The sequence below is a fragment of the Pollicipes pollicipes genome, unplaced genomic scaffold, assembly GCF_011947565.3.
Source record: "Pollicipes pollicipes isolate AB1234 unplaced genomic scaffold, Ppol_2.1 Scaffold_6138;HRSCAF=7277_pilon_pilon_pilon, whole genome shotgun sequence".
NCBI lineage: Eukaryota > Metazoa > Arthropoda > Thecostraca > Pollicipedomorpha > Pollicipedidae > Pollicipes > Pollicipes pollicipes.
In genome coordinates, this window is record NW_023596818.1 from 23585984 (window position 1) to 23610925 (window position 24942).

At 58.4% G+C, this 24942-nt stretch overlaps 2 protein-coding genes across 2 annotated transcripts in view; one reads left to right on the forward strand and one right to left on the reverse strand.

The window, feature by feature from the left end:
* Positions 1-3766: 3766 nt before the first annotated feature.
* Positions 3767-24942, reverse strand: part of LOC119105482 (uncharacterized protein F13E9.13, mitochondrial-like) — a 26708-nt gene continuing 5532 nt past the window's right edge. The window contains 4 exon segments of the mRNA XM_037228948.1: positions 3767-3874; positions 22866-22950; positions 23115-23235; positions 24708-24835. Coding sequence (XP_037084843.1) covers positions 22875-22950; positions 23115-23235; positions 24708-24835 — 325 coding nt within the window. The 3' untranslated portion in view covers positions 3767-3874; positions 22866-22874.
* TP53INP (Tumor protein p53 inducible nuclear protein) lies at positions 15627-21149 on the forward strand. The gene is made up of 4 exons (XM_037228947.1): positions 15627-15839; positions 19767-19919; positions 20260-20513; positions 20994-21149. Exons 2-4 carry the CDS (start codon positions 19769-19771, stop codon positions 21147-21149), a joined length of 561 nt encoding a protein of 186 aa, XP_037084842.1. The 5' UTR covers positions 15627-15839; positions 19767-19768.

The window sequence follows — 24942 nt, forward strand, 5'->3', positions numbered from 1 at the left end:
ACTGTTCATTTCACCGTAATCTGAGGTGGTGTTTGGTTTCCACTAGGTAGCCGACATGGCATAGGTGTGCACACTTTCCCAGTGCACCTGTGTCCCCTGTGCACCAAAAGTGCACGCATCACGAGCCTTACACCCCGACAGAAAAGGCGGTGGAGCTAAAGCAGATTAAACCAGAATGGCCGGTATTTTAACGGATGACCAGCTTGCTACGTTATCTTAATGGGCAGGTCAGAAACTCGTACTCTCGCCCGCACCTTTCCTGACATGTCGTTGTCAATTAATGGCAATGACAGATATGTCATACTTTTTGTCGGTCCCATGACCACCACATTTAAGCTTGTTTGAATGGTTTACTTTGAATTTCGCCTGTTTCATGATGGTAGGAGGGAAGCCGTTTGACCGAAAACGCGCCTCGACCTTTGCTATTCTTCGTAGAACGGAAGCTGGATTTGAAACCACCCGCTTAGCTCGAAGTATTTGTGAGTTAAGTACTACGAGTTTTGCCTGAACTGGGTGTGTCGAGGTGCAATGGAGGGTGATGGGGGTTCCACTGGGTTGCACAAAACCACGTTGCGAAATATGCCATCTGGGGGCACGGTATGTAGAAATGGTATTGGAAGGCGTATTGTTGTGTTTTACCAGCAGAAAATTTCACTGACGGATGAAAGTTGTTAAAGAAGTTGACACTCCTTTCACGTTTGAGCACCGTTTGTCCATAACCCCATGACGTCATTTATGTATCGGAGATGTACATACTACCTTGCAAATGGGGTATTCAAAGGGGTATGCACGGAAAACTTTAGCTACAAAAAATCCACCTGTAACACGTCTTTCGGCGGCCAGTCTTTGATCTAACACACACAGGCCGCAGCTACAGATCCCTCAGAGCCGCGCATTTGTATAGAGAATAAGACCGAACACTGATCCTTTTCTGACCTGAAATCCATGGCCAGATCTAACTGTGCAGGGCTCATGTTGGCTGACAATGCCAATGCGATTATCGCTCGATGCGCAGTGTGCATGAACTATTTTGTTTCCATTTACGTGCTTTCATCGCCCTTATGCCCAGTCAGACACATTATATTGTAAAGCCACTATTTGAAATGGTCGCTCGCAACTACTGCTTTAAAATGTGCGGAATGCTGGTCGTCTGTTAAAACAGCTTCACTGCTTATAATAGACAAAATAAAAACGCAGCCTGGTTTGGATGTCATCTTCGTGTACTAAGCGGGCTTTTTCAGAGAAGAGCTGATACGAACTTTCCATGCATCACTATTGTGTCGCATCCCAAACTTAGTCGCTTTTGTGCTCTTTGTCATCTTTGCTTTATTTACACAAACCCCCCACGAATTCACTCTACCGCACCGCATCAGTACACGCAGAATTGCTTCACTTTCGCGCTCACAAAGCGCGCAGACGCTACTAACTTCAAATAACTTTAAACTGTTTGTCGTCAGATCAGATTACCTAACGTCTGGCGACCTAGCACGATACGCTACCTACGCGTTCATGCTCTACTCCCTTCCCGTGGTCCTGGTTCTGTGCAGCGTGCTCCATCGCGTGTGTTTACAAGCGGCATTTAAACCTGGTGTGGCTTCAGATGTAAAGGATGTTACAGCTTTCGGAACGCTTCTTCTACATTTCCACACATAGGGTTCTTGTTCAACAGACACCTCAGTCGAACCATTCGCCATGCCCGTACAGGCCAATCCACGATTTATTGTAACACTGGGAGCACTTAGACCAATTCCATCACAGCTGTGTATTGGATGCAATGTCAACCATTCTGACAGACAATGGCTTCTCGTAGTTCGTTCGCTCACATTTAAGTGCAGTCTGATCGTAAGAGCTCAACGAAAATACGTGCACGGCATCCGTACCAGCCATGTTACAGACCACAGCCTGCGCTGAAAGCCGCGATGACCGGAGCCCTCAGCGCTCCAAATACCACCGAGGAAAGCCCGCGACGCTTCCCATGAACCACGACACAAGACACGACGCAACGCCGCTCAAAAAGCTCCCACCAAAATATGACGTTAAACAATTACCGGGTAGCTGTGAAGGGGAAGGATAAACAATTACCGACGGCTGGTCAGTCATGTCGTCTTTTGGAGCTGGCACCACAAAGCACATCACTTACGGTCACCATGGTAACCCGCTCGCATACCAAAAATCCGGCGTTGCACGCCATGTGTCCAGTACCTGCTGTTCTGTACCCTCTCCCGCCGCGCGTGACTCGACTCAGCTCGACCTGATCCCTGCGTCTGACGCGCGCCGCCATACGAGCCCCGTTTGACGCACACCGCCCCCAGCGCCACACGCGAGCCCCGTCTGAAGCGCACCGCTCCCAGCGCCCCACGCGAGCTCCGTCTGAAGCGCACCGCTCCCAGCGACACACGCGAGCCCCAGCTACAGGCACGTCACTCAACCATCTGCAGCGCCATCTCGGACGTGAGGAAGCGCACCACCTGGCCGATGATGGCCGTGCGCAGCTCGCCCATGACGCTGCCCGTGGCCAGCATGGCGAGCGCCGTGATGACGTCATCGGCGCGGATGCGCTGCACCAGGCTGCTGGCAGAGGCCACCAGCCGCCGCTGCCGGTCCAGCGGCATCTCTCGGATCACCTGCGCCGCCGGCCGGAACTGGTCGCGGCTCATGGCGTACGCCGCTCCGCCGCCGGCAGTGCCGCCTGCCGGAGCCGGCCGGAGTTAGAGGTGGCTGACGCGAAGGGGGAACGTGTCAGCTGCCGGGGAGCAGTGAAGATTTCGGAGTAGACCTTTGGACCAGATCGCGCGAGGCGCTGACTCACTCGACCTGGTTGGCAGTGTTTGGCAAACAAGCAGTACGGCCGTTTTTGCACTCCAGGAACACTACGAGACAGGAGATATCAGGATAAGGAGAGCACGCGTCCAGTTCTAGAGCAGGCAACGACCGAACTACTTTCAGGACTCAGAAGCATCCACTAACCGGCCTCAACAGCACTCTCGGCGGAAGCAACACGGTAGTCTTGGGGCTTTCGGATGCTTCTCTCGGCAGAAACAACACACAAAAACTGGATCTCATAAACAAACGATCGACGCTAGCCAGTCGCCTTCGTGGCTGTGACCACATGTACCGGTGCGCGGAGGCTACAGAGATCAGACCAGACCAATGCGCACGGTCTTATATCAGAAGACAAGTCTATGGTGGCAGTGCAGCAGTGCAGCTAAATGGTGTCCAGTCAGATATAGTCATCCGACTGACCAGCTGACCGGACGGCGGAAGGGGGGGGGGGGGAATGACCCAGCGGCGGAGCAAGACCGACCCACCGGTGGGTGTGACTGACCCAGCAGTGAAGTGAGACCGACCCAGTGGCGGCAGGTGAGACTGGCCTAGCGGCGGGGGAGACTGACCCAAGCGGCGGATGAGACTGACCCAGCGGCGGGTGAGACTGACCTAGCGGTGGGGGAGACTGACCCAGCGGCGGGGGAAACTGACCTAGCGGGGAGGGCACTGACCCAGCGGGGAGGGGACTGACCCAGCGGCGGAGGAGACTGACCTAGCGGCGGGTGAGACTGACCCAGCGGCAGGGGGAGACTGACCCAGCCGTGAGCTGAGACTGACACTGCCGGTGGGTGAGACTGACCCAGCGGCGGGGGGGGGGGGGACTGACCAAGAAGCAGACCGGGCGGGCCGAGTGCCACGCCGCCGACGAACGCGCCCAAGCCGGCCACCAGCGCGCCCCAGGCCGAGCCCTTCACGGTGACGCGCAAGTCCTCCTCCTCGGCCAGCTGCGCTAGCAGCGCCAGACAGTCGTGCCGGTCGAGCGGCATGGCGGCGGCGTCAGGACGGACGGCAGCTGACCGGGCGGCGTGAGGGCAGCGGCCGGAGACAGCTGCCGGACAGACGGAGGGGCGTGAACTGACGCACAGCGTGCCACCTGAGCGCCTCAAAAAGGCTGTCGCCATCCGATCAGAGACAAACAGCGATCAAACGCTGGCACGGGAAGCACCGCGGGATATCGTCACTCATCACTGCCATCGTTGGCGACGGAAACAGCGCTCCGCGGCTACACATGGGCGGAAGGCCCAGTTCGATTGGGCAGTACATGTACCGCCGCCAGACAAGCCTCGTAGTAACAAAAGCAACAATCTGCATCGGCCCATTCTTCATAGTACACGCGACCCTACTGACGCAATTTACTGCTATTTCGGAGGTGAGGCACATGCGCGATCAGCATCAGTGCAAGCCCTAATAGGATAGGAGCAGCAATAGAAGTAGGTGGTACAGCCCATGGAGGCGTACAGAACGCAGCCAATGGCGGAAACGGACATAATCTCCAGTCTTTGTAACGCCATCCGACTAAACGCATCACTATTTATCACGTCATTTACATGTGATTGCGATCTACCCGAGTACTTGCTCAGCATCCCGAATGATCGTCACCATGGGTGATTTAAATTGTAAGTTACTGGACCCTGCTAGTACCGTTACGAAGGACCGGTTCAATAAGATGCCCCGATCGCTTGATCTGAATCAGTTTGTCAGAGCTGAATTTTCTTCGGGTCACTTTTAAACGTGGTCATTTTCAATGACGATAACGTTTTGGAGCTTTCCACGGTGCTTTTGCGCTCACCATTTTGTTCGCACGCTCTTAATTTTGCCAAAGTGTTGTGTCAAGCCTCCCCGTTTCCATACTCGACTACTGGAACTGGTTGACTATGTTTGTTTGCCTAGTGATTTGTACCATATCAACTGGTCCGGTGTTTTTAGGCGCTCATTAGTCACTAATATGTGGTCCAAGTTGCTTGACCGTCTTACACCAATCATCGACAAACACGCTCCGATCCAACTAATGGCATGAAGGAATCCAGGCGCACAAGCTGTCATAACGGTGACCTTTTACCTCATGTCACAGCAAAGGCACAGCTCCCTATTGCGTCGCGAGGGGAGATCGCCGGCTTTCGGCGAACTGGACCGGAGACTGAGGTCGGCGATCAGGCGTGACTGCCGGTTGGATATCGAGGAGAGTCTGTATGCGCAGGGGAGCAGTTCTCTGCAACGCATTATTCACCCGAAGTTGGCGGGGAAAAAGAGCAGTGCTCGCAACCTACCAGCCGCGACCCCGGACGAGATGAATAATCATGTTGTCTGACGATCCCCGTGTTGCAGCCAACCTGACTGGTCTCGGACAGTCACCTGACGTCGTTATCAACACCTGCCTCACCTCCTGCAATTTTCCCAATTCCTGGAAACACTCCCTAACTCACTCTGTCCTCGTCCCAGCATGGTTTCCGTCCCCGCCATTCCACCGGGACTGTTCTGCTCATCGTGACCAACCGCATCTTTTCAATAAGGATCGTGGTCATCTTTCACTTCCGTGCCTCTTGGATCTCAGTAAATGTTTTGACGCCACTCCTCACGCTCAACTACTTTCCAAGTTCCAGCTATATGATACTGGCCCCGCTTGGTTCTCCTCCTATCTTACTGGCCATTTCCAGTCAGTCTTCCTCTCTTGGTGACAAAGTGGTCTCCAATCCCCTCCCCAATACCATGGGAGTCTTCCAAGGATCAGCCCCCGTCCTCCGTTATTCACAATCTTCGCCAACGACCTCGGCCTGCACGCGCCGGACGCTCATATGACCAGTACGCTGACGACAGAAATCCTCATATCCGATGTCAAACGCAACCTTCCTTCCCTCTTCCAACGTATGGAAACATTCCTGTCCTCCCTAGCATCGTGGTTCCGTGCCCACAGTCTCAAGTTCAACACATCCAAAACCGAACTCCTCCTTGGCACCCGACAGAACACTCGCGGACTTTTCCGTGTCAGCGTACGGGTCGGCGGGGAGATCGTTCGGGGGAGCTTGACCGTAAAAAGTTGGGTGTGCTACTTGACCGCCACCTGATCTGGGACGCACACATCAGTGATGTAGTAAAAAAGAGCATCGGCGTCCTGATCGGCCTCAGACACCTCAGACATTCCCTCCCGCAGCGAGTGCTGCTGACCATAGTGCACGGTCTCGCCACCTCGCGCGAAGTTACTACTACATTCCGGTTCATGGCCAGAGGTCAGCTGTTAACGAGGTCAGACTGCTTAATATAGTTAACTTTGTTACCAGAGTAGTAGCTGGCCTACGAAAGAATGCTCACGTGTCTCATGCGCAGGATGACCTGCACTTTGCCACGCCTGGCCGAATGTGTGACGTACAAACTGTTATCACTGCGCACAAAGCCAGTGAGCGAGGTGAGCCTGAGGGTCCAGCCTGTTTGCTTCATACATCGCTGACGCGCGGACCAGTGACCGAACTACCCGCATGGACTATTACCTGTGTCCCCCGGCGGTACGGACGTCGGCAGGACAGCGGTCCTTTGCATACCAAGCGGCGCCTCTCATTGGTGAGTTGCCTGTGGACGTCCGACGACCGAATTCAAGAGGCTTTAAGCGCGCTGCTAGGTTCTTTTCTGCACGATGGGGTATTTTCATTCTGTTTGGGCGTACAGGCGGTTTTTACCCTCATCACTTTCCCTTCTTTTATGTTTTATCCCTCTGACTAGGGACACGCAATAGCCACGTATGTACGTGAAATGTCAGCTGATGTCAAATACACAAACAAATACCAATTCGCCCGATACGACTGCGCGTTGCAATCGACACCATTGGTCATTACTAGGTTCCTACAAAAACAGTCAGCAATTACCGCATTAATTCGTCGCTTAACCCTTACGCTTATGGACAAAAAACCCTATTGCCGAAATTGCTCCAGACTGCATCTCATCTACCGACATGCCACTAAAGCATTGGCAAGCCGATGTTTTCAGCAATCCTCTTTATTCGTAGAACCCCTTCTGGTCATCGCTAACGCTCATTTGACCACCGGTGTCCTCGTTCAAGCAAGCGTTGCTATACAGACACCTCAAACAAACGTCAACCATAACTTTTGACAGAGAAACAAGGCTACCTTCGAGCCACGGTGTGCAAGAACCGGCATGGAAAGCAAGGAACGCCGCGGGAGAATGCTGAAACAGACGTGTCTGCACTTGTGTCGGGTTTGAGGCGGTGACAGCTCTGGCTCCCGTCGCCGCTGGCCGGCAGCGCTCCCGTGCCTACCCTGCCGGTGACAGCTCTGGCCCCCGTCGCCGCTGGCCGGCAGCGCTCCCGTGCCTACCCTGCCGGTGACAGCTCTGGCTCCCGTCGCCGCTAGCCGGCAGCGCTCCCGTGCCTACCCTGCCGGTGACAGCCCCGGCTCCCGCCGCCGCTGGCCGGCAGCGCTTCCGTGCCTACCCTGCCGGTGACAGCCCCGGCTCCCGCCGCCGCTGGCCGGCAGCGCTCCCGTGCCTACCCTGCCGGTGACAGCCCCGGCTCCCGTCGCCGCTGGCCGGCAGCGCTCTCGTGCCTACACTGCCGGTGACAGCCCCGGCTCCCGTCGGCCGGCAGCGCTACCGTGCCTACCCTGCCGGTGACAGCCCCGGCTCCCGTCGCCACTGGCCGGCAGCGCTCCCATGCCTACCCTGCCGGTGACAGTCCTGGCTCTCGTCGCCGCTGGCCGGCAGCGCTCCCGTGCCTACACTGCCGATGACAGCCTCGGCTCACGTCAGCCGGCAGCGCTCCCGTGCCTACCCTGCCGGTGACAGCCCCGGCTCCCGTCGCCGCTGGCCGGCAGCGCTCCCATGCCTACTCTGCCGGTGACAGTCCTGGCTCCCGTCGGCCGGCGGCGCTCCCGTGCCTACCCTGCCGGTGACAGTCCTGGCTCTCGTCGCCGCTGGCCGGCAGCGCTCCCATGCCTACCCTGCCGGTGATAGTCCTGGGTCCCGTCGGCCGGCAGCGCTCCCGTGCCCACCCTGCCGGTGACAGTCCTGGCTCTCGTCGCCGCTGGCCGGCAGAGCTCCCGTGCCTACCCTGCCGGTGACAGTCCTGGCTCCCGTCGCCGCTGGCCGGCAGCGCTCCCGTGCCTACCCTGCGAGAGCCGCCTTACCGACGACCTCGAGCGGGATGACAAACGTAAGCCCGGCACGTAACCCCGGCGGAGAGTCCCCCGCCGGGGAACCGGCCAGGGACTGCCCGCCGTCAGCACCGAACAGGTCCCGCTGACGTCAGCCACAGCTCACTGAGCCCATACTTGTTCACTGAAGATACCCTGTCGATCCTTGGTCATCGTCGAGGAGCGTGCGAATAACTCATAGAGTACGTGCGTACAGGGACCGCGCAGCATGGAGGGGGGGGGGGGGGAACAGAAGGTTAAGTTGCCCCCCTGCCAGCAGGCAGAGACAAGGGTATATTAATAAGGGTATATATTGCCCCCCCCCAAAAAAAAACAAAATGGAGAGCTCTTTCCAAAACTAAAAGCTTTTAAAAACCCAGATCAAGGAGCCCCTAAGAACTGAGCTGGAGAGCAACAAATGTGGCTCAGAAGACTACTTTCCACATCAAGAGGACCGCTTTCAGGACCATAAGGTCACGTTTGTAAGGGCCACCTTCATGAGCAATAAGGTAGTCCAGGTCTGGATCAGAAGGCATCATGTTGTATTAAGGGAGTCATTTGCTGGATCGGGAGGCCCCATTATCAACCGCGAGACCCTGTGCTGGGTCAGCTGGCACCCTCTCTATCCAGGAGGCCCCATGTCTGGAACAGGGGGCCTTTCATGCGTCATATAGTCAGGGTTCGGAATCAGGATGCCCTGTTTTGTGAAAACGAGGCCCTTGGCCAGAACTGGAGGCTCCTCTGTGATCCGGAGGCGTCCTGTTCTAGATAAGAGCACCTCTCTGCATCGGTAGGTCCTGTTTAAGGTTACCGAGACCCTTTGTTGGATAATTCGAGAGCCCCATTCCGTTTTCTATTACCGACATTGACTTGGGTATGATGCATGTAGCTGTTTGATAAAGGAACATAAAGGAACACATGCCACCGGCACCACTTCCCTTTCAATATTACACGGCCCAGGTGGCTCATTTTGTCCAGGACGCCCCCCTTGGAAATTCTACCCCAAATTCAAAATGCGTGGCGCCGCCCCGCCCGAAAATTATATAAACTGCAAAGCAGGCTTCTTCTGATTATTTCACAAGTAAAAGGAACAAAGAAAATGAAATATTCCATGTCATGCCTAGGTGAGTGCGGCTGACTGAGGTAGTCACACGTAAAGTTCGGGTTCGTACCACGCTTATTTTGAATATTCCGTTTTTCCTGCATGATGCATGATCTTAATTAGAAGATTTAAGGGAGAGTTTAGGAAACCACCAATTGTAAAGGTTTTAAATTGAAATAATCATCCAGAAAATTATTTGGTGAGTTCACAGCCCTGCCTTTCATAAGAACTAAACCCCTCTAGTTTCTGACCTACACGCCCGCGAAGATGTACAGATTATCATGTGCAGTCCATTTCAGGGCCACAAGGCAACCACGACCCCACATTAACGTCATTGAAATCCTTTCACTCTATTGGCCATACGGCGATCAAGGCCAAGAAATAAGACCGTCGAATCGTTCATATCCGGCGTTAGTGAGCGGATGATTTACAGACATAACGGCAGTCAATTGGCTCTCAACCAATGTTGTAAAGGGTACGATTACGCAATCAAGCAGTGACGCATTGGGAAGTATGTTTAGGTACTTAATGGAGAAATTATGGAATGGAAACCGATGGAAAAACACGAAAACCTAACGAGCGACACGTGGCGACTAAACCAATAGCGACAATGGCCCGACAATGACCACCAAAACGACACTAGCCGTGCCGAACATGCCTGACGCGAGTGGTGGGCTGCGTCCTGCAGCCCGCCTCACCGCTAACAGCCAGGGGATCCCGTGGTAGCCATTAATAGTCACGTAAATAAACTTACTCTTTACTTGCGAGGCTGCACGCGCCCAGCAACATGTGAACCCCCATCACATGTGAACACACAACAAATCACATCGTCCGAAGTCGACCGCCGAAACCTGGCTTCGACAATCCTTTATCCTTTCCTTTTTTCCCGCTGATTTTTTTCTCGCTCAGCCCCCAAGACCTTAACCTACAACCCTGTGGTGGAGGCTTAAGGACCGTGACGCGCGCCAGATTCACCGCCAAATTACTCCAGCGTCAGGTCAGGGAGTCTGGACCCGTTTCCCCAGCAGCGATAATAAGGTCGGGCCCTCAGTCCATGAGGGGGCTCGCTGTGTCGGTCCAGGAACCACAATGCCTAACAAGGATCCTATATTGGCAAAGGACCCCGAGTCCGCCAGGGGAACGTTTGCTGAGCAGGGTCAGGGACCCCCCAACGCTAGAGGGCCTCTTCTGTTGGTCGAGGCCCTCTGACAAGGCAGGCGGACATGAAAGTTTACTATGGGAATCCACAATGAGACAATGGGAGGCCCAGTAACAGCCTGGGATCCCTGTGCAGAACGGGGAGCCGTCCATCCATTTCAGCCAGGGGCTAGTTATGCTGAGCGTGGGTCTCTTTGTCAATTATTGGACACCCGCCGCGATCACGCACCTTTTTGTGCCAATGAGGGCTCCTGCGCCGATCCGGGGCCAACTGCCCGGGTCAGCGGGACTCCGGCGTCAGGGATGAGATCAAGGTATGACTGAACCCCAGCTTCGGCGGCACGGCACCCAGCGGGGACCTCGCTGGGACTCCAGCGTCAGGCAGGCGACCAAAGTATGACTGAGCCCCAGCTTCGCCGGCACGGCACCCGGCAGGGACCCCGCCGAGACTCCGGCGTCAGGCAGGCGACCAACGTATGACTGAACCCCAGCTTCGCCGGCACGGCACCCAGCGGGGACCCCGCTGAGACTCCGGCGTCAGGCAGGCGACCAACGTATGACTGAACCCCAGCTTCGCCGGCACGGCACCCGGCAGGGACCCCGCCGAGACTCCGGCGTCAGGGATGAAACCAAGGTATGACTGAACCCCAGCCTCGCCGGCACGGCACCCGGCAGGGATCCTGCTGGGACTCCGGCGTCAGGGATGAAACCAAGGTATGACTGAACCCCAGCTTCGCCGGCACGGCACCCGGCAGGGACCATGCTGGGACTCCGGCGTCAGGGATGAAACCAAGGTATGACTGAACCCCAGCTTCGCCGGCACGGCACCCGGCAGGGACCCCGCCGGGACTCCGGCGTCAGGCAGGAGACCAAGGCATGACTGAACCCCAGCTTCGCCGGCACGGCACCCGGCAGGGACCCCGCTGGGACTCGTGCGTCAGGCAGGAGACCAAGGTATGACTGAATCCCAGTTCCGCCGGCACGGCACCAAGCAGGGAGCCCACGCTGTAACGGAATAATCATTCACTTTAGCCCTCGACCGGGACATATGTGCCCCTGGTGTCCTACCCACAGAGTCCTTGCCCGGAAAGGCGATAGATACGCTTCCGTAATTGCCAATAGGGCCGATCCAAACGGAGTCAGACATGAAAAAGCGCCAACACAAACAAGGACGTCCATCCCCGATCCGAATCAGCATGTGGAACAAATGGCATAACAAGTTTTGAGCCTGCGTGCTCGCAAAGTTAGGAGCAAGAACAACGACGGCCGAGGTTTCACTTTCCATCAAAGTGGGAGGCGCAGCTGACATCGGGCGACAGCCGCCTGGTGCGCACGAACAGCCATAGTGAAATAATGCTTCCGAAAGTATTCCAAAATCAATTCGTACCGTTTACAAATTAGGATCGGGGGTATAATTTACCTATATAATTTTGAGGTTGTCCTTTGAACAGATAAACAGCAACAGTAACACAGACATGGACACTCTACCTTTACTTGTCTAGCTCCACTACCAAATTCCAGCACCTGCTCGCGGTGCTGTGCTAATATCATAGGAATGCTAACGCGTTCCTATGATAAGTCCAACAATTGCCCAGGTCAAACATACTCAGGTATCACCTTCCAAACGTACTAACTGCCATCCTAAAGCGTTCAGAGGTACTCATTTTAGAAATGCTATCGCTTTTGCCCGTCCACTGGCCGCCACCTGATGATAGGGGCCGACGCCTCATGGCTGAAGGAGACTGCAACGCCTTACATCATGGTTTTGTCCACAAGTGGCATAATTTGGTACCAACGCCGAACTGCACGAAAACTGGGACGAACAGAAGCAAAACCCATCGCTATTATCAGGCCCCTCTACACAGACTGTAACTGTTGCTCTGAAAGCGATGCAAAAGTTGCATTCGATGCTACTAAAAAGCGAGCGCCCCCTTGCGGCACTACGTTATTGGATGTCATTCATAGCCGGTCTGCGGGCAAAACCAGGCCATGTACCGCCCTTTCCACGGCCGGGGCTTTACCCGTCATGTACTGCCGGTCACGAACTATCTCTGCGGTGGCACTGCATCCGGCTGAGCGTAGTTCTACGGCGCCAGTAGACGTCCAGCACTAACGGCGGCGATTGGGCTTCTCATGGTGTATTCCATGCACTACGGAGCTTTATTTCGATCTCGAAAGCGTCCGATTAGCTTCGTCACTCACTTTTGAAAAAAAAAACAATGTGTACTTATTTTCCGCCGCGTAATTTCCAGTTACACATGGCTAAACAGACCGTTCTATCAGATCCAGTAATTAGCAGACACCTCCGAGCCCAAAACAATATCTGCTCCCAAGGGAACTGCCCGCGAACAGCACCGTAAGCCATTGCGGCAAGCAATATACCTTTCATGTATGGCCGCTTGTTCACGGGTATGATCCTAAAAAGTACGAACAGTGACATGATTCAGCATTTCAATAGATCTCAGTAGTTTTTTTTTTTGTCTGCTGCCCTGTGTGGTGGCAACCCAGCATGAGGAAGTGCTCCGGCAATTTCTCATATTTGGAATTATATTATGAATGCAACTGATCTCTCCTGTCGATGTTGGGTACAGCTCCTAACCTGTAATTGTTCAGTCGGCCCCTCTTCAGGACAATCCTGCACCGAGTAGAAATTCACTAGCACGGGCTGTTGATTCGTCATTGTTCATGGGCTATTAAGACGAATCCGGCAACTACAGCGACAAGGATAAAAAAGAGCAACGCTGCCATTTGCAAGAGTAAAGAAGAGCGACGCCGCCATTTGCAAGGGTAAAGAAGACCGACACTGCCATTTGCAAATGGCTCCAAGGATCAAGGGGCCAGGCAGGGTGGCGCCTCGTCCGTCTGACGGGATCGCACGGCACATCTCCAGTGACGTCAGATTGTACAGGAAACCCTCTGCGAATGGGGTTTCTGCTGCGTGAAGGCCCTTCACCAGGCTGTAGGGCCCCAACAGCCTGCTCAGCTGCGGACAATGTCGGATCCTGTGATCCATTGTTTATTGTGAAAACTCGAACACAGAATGGCATTTCACAGCGCGGCGTTTACCTCCACAACTTAAGTACTAACTACGTGATACTCCGGCTGTGTGCCGACCCCCGTCTGAGGACCACATTTCACGTGTCTCAGTACTCACCACGTGTCACCCCGGCTGCGAACCGGCCTCCGTCTGAGGACCACACTTCACGTGTCTCAGTACTCACCGCGTAACACCCCCGGCTGCGTACCGGCCTCCGTCTGAGGACCACACTTCACGTGTCTCAGTACTCACCACGTGTCACCCCGGCTGCGAACCGGCCTCCGTCTGAGGACCACACTTCACGTGTCTCAGTACTCACCGCGTAACACCCCCGGCTGCGTACCGGCCTCTGTCTGAGGACCACACTTCACGTGTCTCAGTACTCACCACGTGTCACCCCGGCTGCGTACCGGCCTCCGTCTGAGGACCACGCTTCACGTGTCTCAGTACTCACCACGTGTCACCCCGGCTGCGTACCGGCCTCCGTCTGAGGACCACACTTCACGTGTCTCAGTACTCACCGCGTAACACCCCCGGCTGTGGGCCGACCCCCGTCTGAGGACCACACTTCACGTGTCTCAGTATTCACCACGTGACACCACGCTATCCCACCAGCGCGACCCCCTCCTCAGTGTCTCGCGACGCCGGAAGACGGCCGCCTGATCCCCACCTCCATGCGCGCTCGGTCGGTCGGCACCGTCAGCCGTGGCCACTCCGGATCAGATCACCGCCGTCACTGGCCAAAACCGCGCCCGCCACGGCGCGCTGCGGCGGCCGAATGACGCGTCCATCGTGACGGGAGAAGGCGAAGCTAGGTGTGTCGGTGCACGCCTCATGCACACTGCGTGTCTCACGTCCCGCGTTTTCGAGCTTGTTCTGACATACAAGTCTCTTAGCTGTTGAGCGGCGCACTAGGTGCACTGGGCGGTCGCCATCTCGTAAAGACTGGTCAAAATCACGGCAGTCAGGCAAGATGAGGAGCAGAAGGGAGGGGAAGGGGGCAATGTGCGTCTTATCTTTCCACCCAACATCCGAACCGTGATCTTAATTTTACACACATTTTGCGGAATTCGCCATTCCCCCTCCAATGGGATGCGACATCGCCCATGGCTGGTGCCGGCCCATGACATTCACAGCCAAGCTTTGCTAATGAACCTCACCCGTGATAAGAACAAAAATGTTGTCATGAGACTGCAATCTCACTTAATATTACAATGCTGTGGGGCTTAAGTCGTAATTTCATCCACAATCACAGAACACCACATTTACTAGAACTGATTCGCCCAAAAACAGGTACTCTACCAAAGATTCGTTACAACATCACATCAGTTACAAACAAGATCCCAAACATCGCATACCAAATTTCACCCATATTACTTGGTTACCGTTTTACCGTATTGCCTGGTTACCGTTTTAAAGAAGGGCTAGGACTGAACGAATATATAAACAGGGAACGAATTACACCCTATTGATCCGTGGCGTCGCCAAGTTATCAACTTTCGGACGGCACTATCCCTAATTGCAACAAAGGTCCGTGGGACTAAAGGCGCCTGTACCTTTTGGCAAATTCGGACCATACTTCCGCCTGAAGGTGGCGCAGGTCCTTCGGACCAAAAGCGCCAGTACCAATAGGCGGATTCAGACGTTGTATTCAGAAGGCAGATTTTTCCAGCCGAATGCCAACGCTCCCCGAACCTTAAAACAGTGCCAGTTAGCACAGATCAGAAAAAACTCCTTCTCTACAAGAGCTTTCTTGACCCCACTTGGCTGCCATCCGAGCAGAACTGCTAACAGAGCGTTGGGGCCAAGACATTCTCTTGCGCTACAAACCATGAGGACGCCGATGAACGTTCAGTCTCACGGTCTGGGTTCCAGACTACAACATACCTTGTTAGTTTTCGCTACTATCCTATCCGTCACATTTCTAAACATACTGATTAAAGTTGTGAAAATCACATACTTCTATTAACAAGTCACAGTTTCTTGTGAAACATGACTTATACTGCGTAAATTACAACTAATCGAAAGTATATCAATTTGTAACGGTAATTAACTACATGTTTCCGAGGATTCATTTTAAGCTTTGAACGCCTACCGTTTTGGCCACCTTACTCGCCTCGAAGCGCATATGAGTCGAGGACAAAGTTCAGGCCCCTTTCGGACCAGCTGATTACAAGTAGCCTTGAAGTCATACCGATGTTACAAGATGTACTGAACATCGCCAATTCCACAGCAATTCCCTCAAATCTGATCTGTCACACATGTTTCATTATCCTTACGCTAAAAATGACGATACAGTTTGAGAACTCGCCGTTATTGGCATTTTGGAGCGATGCCAAACGCCCGTTACAAATCGATGTGCGTCACAGGCTCTCCTCAGGAGGGCGGAGCGAACGAGAACCACATCCAATCAGCGACGCCCTCGTACCAGAAGGGATGACGTCAGAGGGGACGTAAACAGAGGCAGAGGGGCCAGTTTTCACTCAACGACACAATTCCAAGGTGATACACCCACTTTGCAACGCAGCATATAGCTTACGAAGATAGCACAATTCAACCGGTTCGTCTTTCTACCAAGCAGGTACGTAATAGCTGCCCTGCATGTCGCGGAGTCCAAAGTAAAGATGCTTAGCACGGTTTCTTTGTTCCCAGTACATGCGTGGGTGGTACCTCGCTTTAGTATATATGAGTCATATTACATCATGAATCCGGGTACCAAGTTCGAGGTCTGCACGTATCTCGCGTATGGTTGGTTGAACGCTGAAATGAATAGTAAAAGGCGGATGACGTGGGGAACAGAACGCAGACCGCTGGCAACACAAAGTGAACCGCGCCATTGATTATGGATTTTGTTTGGAAACCTTCTCGGTGACGTTTATCGCAACGTCTTGGCTTTGAATACAATTCTCGCAAGCTGATGCTAGGCGGACATCTCGACGTGACATTCCGACCAGATTTTCACGCTCGCGGTAACCTAAACTGGCGCGGTTGAAGATGTGCGACGCCCACATAACAAACAGCAGATATTCCGGAGAACCGCAAAGCGCTCACGTGGTATTTGAAACTGGGATTCGGACTTAAGGAAAGTAATGCGTTGGGAAAATCTGGTCAACAAACGTCGTACAATATCCGATGACAGGCAGGTGTCCCAGGCCAGCGGTGCGTGTGGGACGAGGCAGAGGGGGGGGGGGGGGGGCTTCCCCTTCCCCCTGTTGTAGCGAAGCAACGCGTGCGAAGCGGGTGTTATTCCCCATATGACATCCATTAAACCCGAGCCTTTCCTTCGTAACCGATAAATCCCTGTGCCTACCCGTCCTTCCACAACCCAGTCCGATGCACGCTCTGTTCCCAGGCGCCGACGCGCCAAAAAAACTTAACAAAAACCCACCCGCTCCAAATAGCGTCGCGGCCTATACGCCGAAAACAAAAACGGCGCAGGAGACAGCTGACGGCCGAGTGTTTCGGAGCGCAGCCTGACCTTGGAGCGCGCCGCAGCCGGCCCACCAGCCGACAGGTGTGTGTGCCAGCGGGTATATTTATACCGGCCCGGAGCGGAGGACGGCCGTTGCATGCAGGCCGGGAGTCAAGGTCAGCCGGCCGGTGGCCGCGGCGCGCTCCGATACCCGGTCAGCGTCCCGCCGACGGCACGGCCCAGAGCGGGGCTGACTGGCTGGCGGGGCAGCTCTGCGGCCGTCACCGTCGCCACTGTAGTCCGCCTGCCCTTCGCCCCGGTCAAGGTCACGGGCCCGTCCCACACCACTGCTGGGGGGGCGGGGAGGGGTGACACCCAAAACAGGTGGCGGGGCGCCGGAACCACGCCCACCGGCCGGGCAATGACCCCCAGGCGCGCGCAGTCGCCCCGCGGTCCGCGGCGGGCCGCGCCTCCACCGCCTGCTGATTGCCTCCGATGATTCACGGCCACGCAGGCGGCGCATTGCGAAACCAGTCGGGACTTGAGCTGGTGCCGCGGCGGCCTCGCCTCGCTGGGCCGGGCCGGGACAGGCCCTGGCTGGCCGCCTGACGCCCGCAGTCTGACTGACGGTGGGCCGATCACACGCCCCCGGACGGACGGAGGGGAGGGGGGGGGGGGGGGTACACGGCCGGCCCCTGACCTAGGTCGGCACGCCGGGGCGCTGCCAGGGGGCAGCAGCCAACTGTCATCACGCAATGCACAGCTCATCGCACTGTGACGCTGCTGTCCGAGCTTGATACGGTGAGACGTCGCTGTCTATCGACAGCGAGCTGCTGGCAGCGAGTGTAAAGTTCTTCATACTGGTAACACCGATCGCACGGGGGTCAGCTGACAGCAACAAAAAAGCCCGGGGGCAAAAAGGGATATCTGGTCACAAGCTCAGTGTCATGCGCCCTGGTACTAATTCTACTGCCGGAGCATATAACGCCCTTTTTAGAGGGATAGGAAAATCGTCAAAAGTTTTGGTTTGCTCGCTCTAAGTTTGGTAAATTCTGCATAAGAACTTGTTCCGAGCATTAAGACGTCTGGCGAACATCAGACAGATATATGAGCAGCTATCTATAGACTAGGCATATCGACACAGCGATATCTACATTGATAGACACATACTTTTCGACTTCACCTGGAGACCATGACGCGGCTGCCGCTGGGTGGGACTCAAACCACGCCCCGCCCTCAGACGGGACAGGCGCGCCTAGGACAACACTTGGGCGTCACACGCGTGACGCGCGTCACCAAAACACCTATCCAAACATTTGCCCACCGCATTATGGCGTATGGAAAATGCTCATTGCCAGACGCGGAAGACTTTCAAAAAATCGTAGCAAACTACCACTGCTACCACTTTTTTAAATTCATAATCATCCAATCGAAAGTTAATGGTTATGCCTTCCTCTGCCTCCCACCCCCAAAGTTACAAGCAGCACAAGGGATTTGACGACGATAATAAGACACTTACGCTCCACCCGTCTTCAAAAAGCCCTCGCGGCCCACGCACGCAAAGCACCAAACGTGGACCCGGCAACAGAGCAGGCAACAGAGCAGGCAACAGGGGCGCCTGGTCTGCCCATACCCCTGTCCGCTTCCGGCCTTAACAAACGTCCGCGGCGACTTGTGGGCCTAACCGGTGGCGGGGGGGGGGGGGGGGGGACGGCATCCGGAAGCGGACGGCCACGCAGCCACGATCCCCGAAAACCAGTCGTTCGGCCAGCTCACTGACTTCTGCATGACTGCGACTGTCGTCGACGGCGAGCTTGCGTTCGTCGCCCACACGGCAGCGTCATCGTACGGGCGGCGGCGTCCGCCCTCACCACAGACGCCGCCGCCGCCGCCGCTTGCGGCTCCAGCGCCGCGTCGCGCACCGCTGGCCACCGCGCGACGCCGTCGTGACGTCACGGCGTCATCGTGACGTCACACAAGGCGCTTCGCAGCGCCAGCCCAGAGACTGACGCCACTTCAGAACGAAGGACGGGAATACAAGAATAGCGTGTGAATTTATATCTTCCTAGAACAAAACAAAAATGCCGATGCTCAAATTGTCCATTCAGCACAGGAGACGCCGGACAACGGGATTCTCACTGCACAATATACTCCGTTACGGCCTAAGGCAGCTTCGCCCATCATTTCAACATAAAAAACATGCGTCTGGCCACGCCGAACCCGTCGCGTGAGTCAGGGCGGAACGGCACAATTTTTACGCGTCAGAGTGAGCGCAAATGATTTTGTTTTCGCCGAGCCGAGCCGGATCTTTCTCGCGACGCTCTGAGCGTTTCCACCCTGCCGACTGCCACCTACTACCACCTGCGTGCATGTCACTGTCCGATGCCGCCAACCAGATCGGCCCGCACACGGCGGTGTGCGGCTGCCGTGGCGTCCGGTGCCCGACCGCCGCCGCCGGCTCGCGCCGCCCTTTGTGGGCGCCGGCTGGCTGCCGTGGAGCCGGCGGCGCGCGGCGGGCGCCGGCCGCTGGCGGCCGCCGCTGTGCGTCCTGCTGTTGAGCGGTGCGGTGCAACCGGCCGGCGCCGCGGCGGCGGTGGAATCAATAGGCGCCGGTTTGGGGCGGACCGGAGGCTCGAGACCGCGAGGCGGGCCCGCGGCCGGTGCCGGCGCGCCGATGTCTAGGAAGGAACGGCGTCCCGCGGCACGGACACAACCCAGCTCCGCACGTGCTTCTCCAGACCTTAGGAAACGGACGAGGCCGTCAAATGGGAGGGCCGTGAGGCGGTTACAACCGGGCCTCCAGGCTGCATTTTCGAACAAGTTGGGACTCTGTTCCACATTTGTTACGCCGATCTAGGCAACTCATATACATACCTAACTGTACGCCGGAGTTCGCAGTTGGCAACACGTTGCCCCCGCGACATAAAAACACCTGCAACCCCACGACTAACACCGCACCACCGGCCGACTGGAGTGCATCTCTCTTGAGGGCGGTACTGCATGCGCCCACCAGCGCCGTCTGCCACAAACTGTTGCGCTCGCTGGCCTGCCCTCTGTTCACGTGTGCCGTCCACCTGACCGGTCATCTGTTCGCAGCCATGCTGGGCCAGCTGACCGGCTACCTGTTCGGCGGCGCCGAGAGTCCGGCTCCGGCGGCGGCGGCGGCGGCAGCGGCCGAGCCGGTCGCGCCATGCCGCGAGCTGCACCTCGAAGATCCCGAACTGGACGAGTGGGTCATGGTGGCCGAAGGTGGGTCCGTCGCGCTTGGCGGGAGGCTCGCCGCACCTGAGGCTGGTCCCAGGTGCGCCGCTGGCGACGAGAGGCTCGCCGCACATGAGGCTTGTCCTAGGTCCGCCGCTGGCCACGCGAACGGGTCACGGTGCCGCCAGCTGAGCTGCGCCGACACCCCAGCCCCCCCCCCCCCGTCGGTACCGATGCCACGCGTCCGCCCCCCGTCGCCACCGGCCGAGTCCGCGGCGCCGTCTGCGGCGCGTGGCTCGCTGCCGCCGCACCGTCCGCCGCCGGCCGGCGCCCGGTCGGGAGCTGATGCCCGAGAGGGTGGCGTAACACGGGGCGGACGCCGTTGCAGGGGCCAGCGCCGCCACCTCGCCACGCATCACGCCGGCGTGCAGCACCAGCCCCAGCACGCCCACCTCCCAGCTGACGGTGGACGACAACTGGACGCTGACACCACCGGCCTGCTTCGCCACCACCGGCCGGGCGCCGCTGCCGCCCGCCTCCAGCCTCGAGAACCTTCTCATCGAACATCCGTCCATGTCCGTGTACGTGCGCGGCTGCCGGCCGACGCCGGCGTCGGCAACGGCACTGCGTGAGCCAGCGCCAGCGCTACGCACGCCCTCGCCGCCGGCGGCGGCAGCGGCGGCGGCGCCGGCGCCGCGCCGGCCGGCGCACGCGGCGGGCCCGACCATGCCGGCGGGGCAGCTGCAGCGGCGGGCCGTGCAGCAGGCGCAGCAGGTGAGCAGCCCTGCCCTCGCCTACTCCGTCCACATAATAGCCCTCCCACTTTTGTCCGGTGGAGATGTCACGAAAGCTACCAAGAGAGAACATAGTCACATCAGCACCGCTCTCCCTCGCTCCCTGAATGTGGTGCACAGTCGTGAGGATGGCGCCCCGACAGCCAGGCCCGTAACGACCGCTGTGTCTGTGACCTCGACACCGACCGCCTGTCTGTGTCTGTGTCACTGTCTGTGTCACTGTCTGTGCCTGTGACCTCGGCACTGACCGCCTGTCTGTGTCTGTGTCACTGTCTGTGTCACTGTCTGTGCCTGTGACCTCGGCACTGACCGCCACCCCCGCCAGCAGCACGCGACGCGTAACGCCCAGAAGCTGCTGCGCCCGTCGGTGCTGGAGCGCAGCAACCGCGCGCGCCAGGTGCAGGCGGCCGGCAGCCAGCGGCCGAGACGCAGCCACCACTACGGCACCCGCCACTCGGGCGCCAACAACAACCGCAAGTGCTGATGGCCGCACGGCCAGCTAGCTCACTGGGCGGCAGACGGCGATCGGCCGGGCCCGCCGCCGTCCGCTCCGCCTGGGGCGGGGGCGGGGGCGGGGGCGGGGGCGGGGGCGGGGGCCGGGGCCGGGGCCGGGGCCGGGGCCGGGGCCGGGGCCGGGGCCGGGGCCGGGGCTGGGGGCTCAGACGCGACTCAGGCCTGGTGCCAGCCCGTCGCGCCAGAGTCCCCGCCCCGCCGCCGGCAGTCCGGCGGGCCTCGTCCCGTGCCGGCCGCAGCCCTCGCCCCACTGCTGACCCTGCCCCGGTGCTCGGCGCGGTGACCTAGGTCAGTGACCTTCGCAGGCGCACCGCGGACGGCCGGTGACGCCCGGCAGTCGGCTCCGCCTCCACATTCGAACATTGGGGCGGGTTTCGGAACGGGCTGGCACAGCACCGAAATTGGGTAGCGGCACCTGGAACTCATTACGTGTTTTAGGCATTGGCTTCTTTGGGGGGGGGGGGGGGGGGCGGCGAAGTGTGGTTGGATAAGGCGCTCGCCGCGGCCGTGTGCGCTAAATCAAGGGGTTCGAACCCACCTGGCAGCCTGGCGTTCCCCGCTGTACCTCACTAGAGTATAACCTCACCTAGTGACCTGGTTTCGACGTCTCTGCAGCAGTTAGCGTACGCTGAATCGGTGCTACATCGACGGAGAAGTTCAATGTGTTATTAACCTATGGGGCAGTTTAATCTACGGAACATGGGACTGGCCTTACAAGATCTACCCCTGCCCAATATTTCGATTTGGGTTGTTCACGTCAACCACACGACGAGCCCCGATCCGAGGGTTTGGTGGCGTAGACCCGCTGGCATCAGCACGTTAATACTGGGAAGTGTTCGCTTCCTGCTCGCCCGTGCTACTTCACCCCGCGTCCGGCACGGACACGTCGGCCTCGCCGAAGCACTGCGCCCCGGCACCGAACGCCCGACTCGGGCCGGCCACCACTGCCTCCGGGGGAGGGGAGGGGAGGGATGACGCAGGGGAGGGAGGGGGCTGGGTCCGGCCATCCTCCCGCCCGCCCGCCTCCCGCCTCCCCGCGCGAACTCATCCAGCTGGGCCCTCTTGATCGACGACGTGTAGGTAGACTAGAAGCCAAGTGTACGGACGACTCGGCCGGCGGGACGCCCGCTTCCCCCAGCCGCTCTTTCTCTCTCTGGCTTTCACCACGGTCGACGTCAGTAGCGTAGATGCACTGGTACGTGTGTTCATAGTAGGATCTTCGTCCTCAGGAAAAGAGAAAATGCTAAAAATGACACCGCGTGAAAAACGACAAAAAGTGTGTGGAATACGTGTGCTAAGCGTGCATCATCGACTAAGTAGACGGTAGACGAAGCTTATCGTGAGTTGTTATGCAATGACAATTGGTGTGTTACAACCGTGTCCGGCGTTGTTGACCTGTATGTCGAACACTGCCAAGGCTCTGAGGGGGCCGCCGGGCGCGACCCGTGCCGTACCCGCCGCCGGGGGCCGCCCGGTGGGGGCGCCTCGAGCGCCTCAGCGCGACCGATTTTGATAGGTTGGTACTAGCGCACCGCATCTGAGCTGTTGGCTTATAATACATCTTTCTGTGAAAGACGACGGCCGTGTACGTGCAGGTAGAGAGAGAACGCGTAGCAAGCGCACCAGCACAGCGTGCCTGCTGAGGCAGCGTGCCGGCCACCTGCCCTCCGCCGGCCCAGGGACCCACCTGGTGGGCTCAAGAGGTCGCTCGAACTGCGCGCACGGCCTCCATGAAGCGGCGGATCCTCTTCTCGGAGAGCGGCTCACTCCACCTGCCGGCGGCAGAGCGTCAACGCACGGCACGCCTCTGACGCCGCGGCGGCAGACGCCCGCAGGCCATCAGCAGGATGTGCCACTAGACAGTGCAGTAACGCCAGCAAGAGGTCATGTCCTGCCCTCCCCCATCCCAAACACTCCCACCCAGCCTGGGGCTCACCTGGCGTCGTGCTTGAACTCGGAGCCGACGATGAGGCCGTGGGCGGCGGCGAACGAGGCCACGTTCTCCGCCGTCACACCGGAGCCGACCAGCACGGGCAACTCGCAGGCCGCGCGCACCTCTGTCGCGGCAGACGGCGGTCAGCGCCCAGTCAGACACGCGCCCCGGAACAGCGAGGAACGAGCTGCACCTCCACCGGCCGGGGACGGCGGCGGCTGGGGACCGATCGGCCGGCGCAGACATCACCCCCGTCCGGGGTCACGCTCATGCCGCACCTAACAGGGTCAACTGGTGGGGGGGGAAGTGAGGCCACGCTCATGCCGCACCCAACAGTCAACTGGCGGGGAGGGGGGGGGGGGGGGCACGCTCGTACCGTACCCAACAGTCAACTGGCGGGGAGGGGGGCCACGCTCACGCCGCGCCCAACAGAGCCAAATGGCGCGGGGGGAGCGGCCCACCCGTGACGCGGCTAGCTGTGTAACGTTTAGAGTGCACGGCGTACAGCGGCTGGTCTGGCAGCGGACACAAAGACATGTCAGAGGGCTGAAGCCGGCCACCGGACAGCTGCACCGCACACGGCGCCGAACGGTCAAACACTCCGACCTGCAAACGGCCCGGCTGCCGCGCCGACGCTGGTCGTACATCTGAATCATCGCAGACGAGCGGCACGGTGACGCTTTAAACAAACAAGACAAGGCCGGACACGCGCGGCCGCTGCCCAGAGCCGTCGCCCAAGCCAGCCGCAGCCTGGCACCTCCACCGCCGGCCGCTGGGCCCGTGGGCTGGAGAGGAGGCAGGGGGAGGGGGAGGTAGCGGTGTTTTCGTCGCTTCCCGAATCAGTGACGCCAACGGAACGCCGGTGAGAAAGCGCTAACCGCGACTTGGCTCCAGAGCTCGGCCAGCCACGGCCGCTGGCAGCGGCACCCAGCTGGCGCGGGCAAGTGCGAGACAATGTGCCTCTACGCGAGCGCAGCACAGTAGGGCCACTGCGACCGTAGCAGCACAATGTCGGACCCTATCGAACGAAGAAAGCGTGCACCGCTACAGCAACGCTCCGCTGCCTGACCAATGCACTATGGTAAACAATCTCAATCACTATTATTTACCCGTCTAGCTGTGTAACTTGTTCATGACCCTGCCCGCCTTGCTCGCATCGCAAAAGAAATCGCCGGCGCGGCCAATGCCAGGTGCCTCGGACGACCCGCACGCCGGCCAGCAATGGCGGGCGTGACTCGGCTGCTGGCCGGCCGGCGGCCAGCAGGGCGTGACTCGGCTGCTGGCCGGGCCGGCGGCCAGCAGGGCGTGACTCGGCTACTGGCCGCACGCCGGCCAGCAGGGCGTGACTAGGCTGCTGGCCGGGCCGGCGGCCAGCAGGGCGTGACTCGGCTACTGACCGGGCCGGCGGCCAGCAGGGCGTGACTGGGCTACTGACCGGGCCGGCGGCCAGCAGAGCGTGACTCGGCTACTGACCGGGCCGGCGGCCAGCAGGGCGTGACTATGCTGCTGATCAGGCCGGCGGCCAGCAGGGCGTGACTCGGCTACTGACCGGGCCGCCTGGGCTGCTGACCGGATCGGCGGCCTCCACGGACTGACCTGACACGTGGTCGGGGCTGGCCGGCTCGCCCGTGCTGCCGCCCGTCACGACCACGCCGTCAGCCAAGAAGAACTGGGCCGCGCGTGCCGTGTCCCCCACAGACAGGTCGGCGGTCACCGCGTGAGAGCTGGAGGAGGGCAGATACGTCAATGTCACGTGCCGTGCCCCCCTCCGCCCCCCCCCCCCCCCCCCCACCGCATCGACAAATCAGCGGCAACATGCAAGGGGACAACA

Bases quoted from the DNA above. Each gene is read 5' to 3' on its own strand.
- TP53INP (XM_037228947.1), top strand. From the start codon at position 19,769: ATGCTGGGCCAGCTGACCGGCTACCTGTTCGGCGGCGCCGAGAGTCCG. The intron at 19,920-20,259 runs GTGGGTCCGTCG...ACGCCGTTGCAG, and splicing joins GTGGGTCATGGTGGCCGAAG to GGGCCAGCGCCGCCACCTCG. The intron at 20,514-20,993 runs GCGCTACGCACG...CCCCGCCAGCAG, and splicing joins CACTGCGTGAGCCAGCGCCA to CACGCGACGCGTAACGCCCA.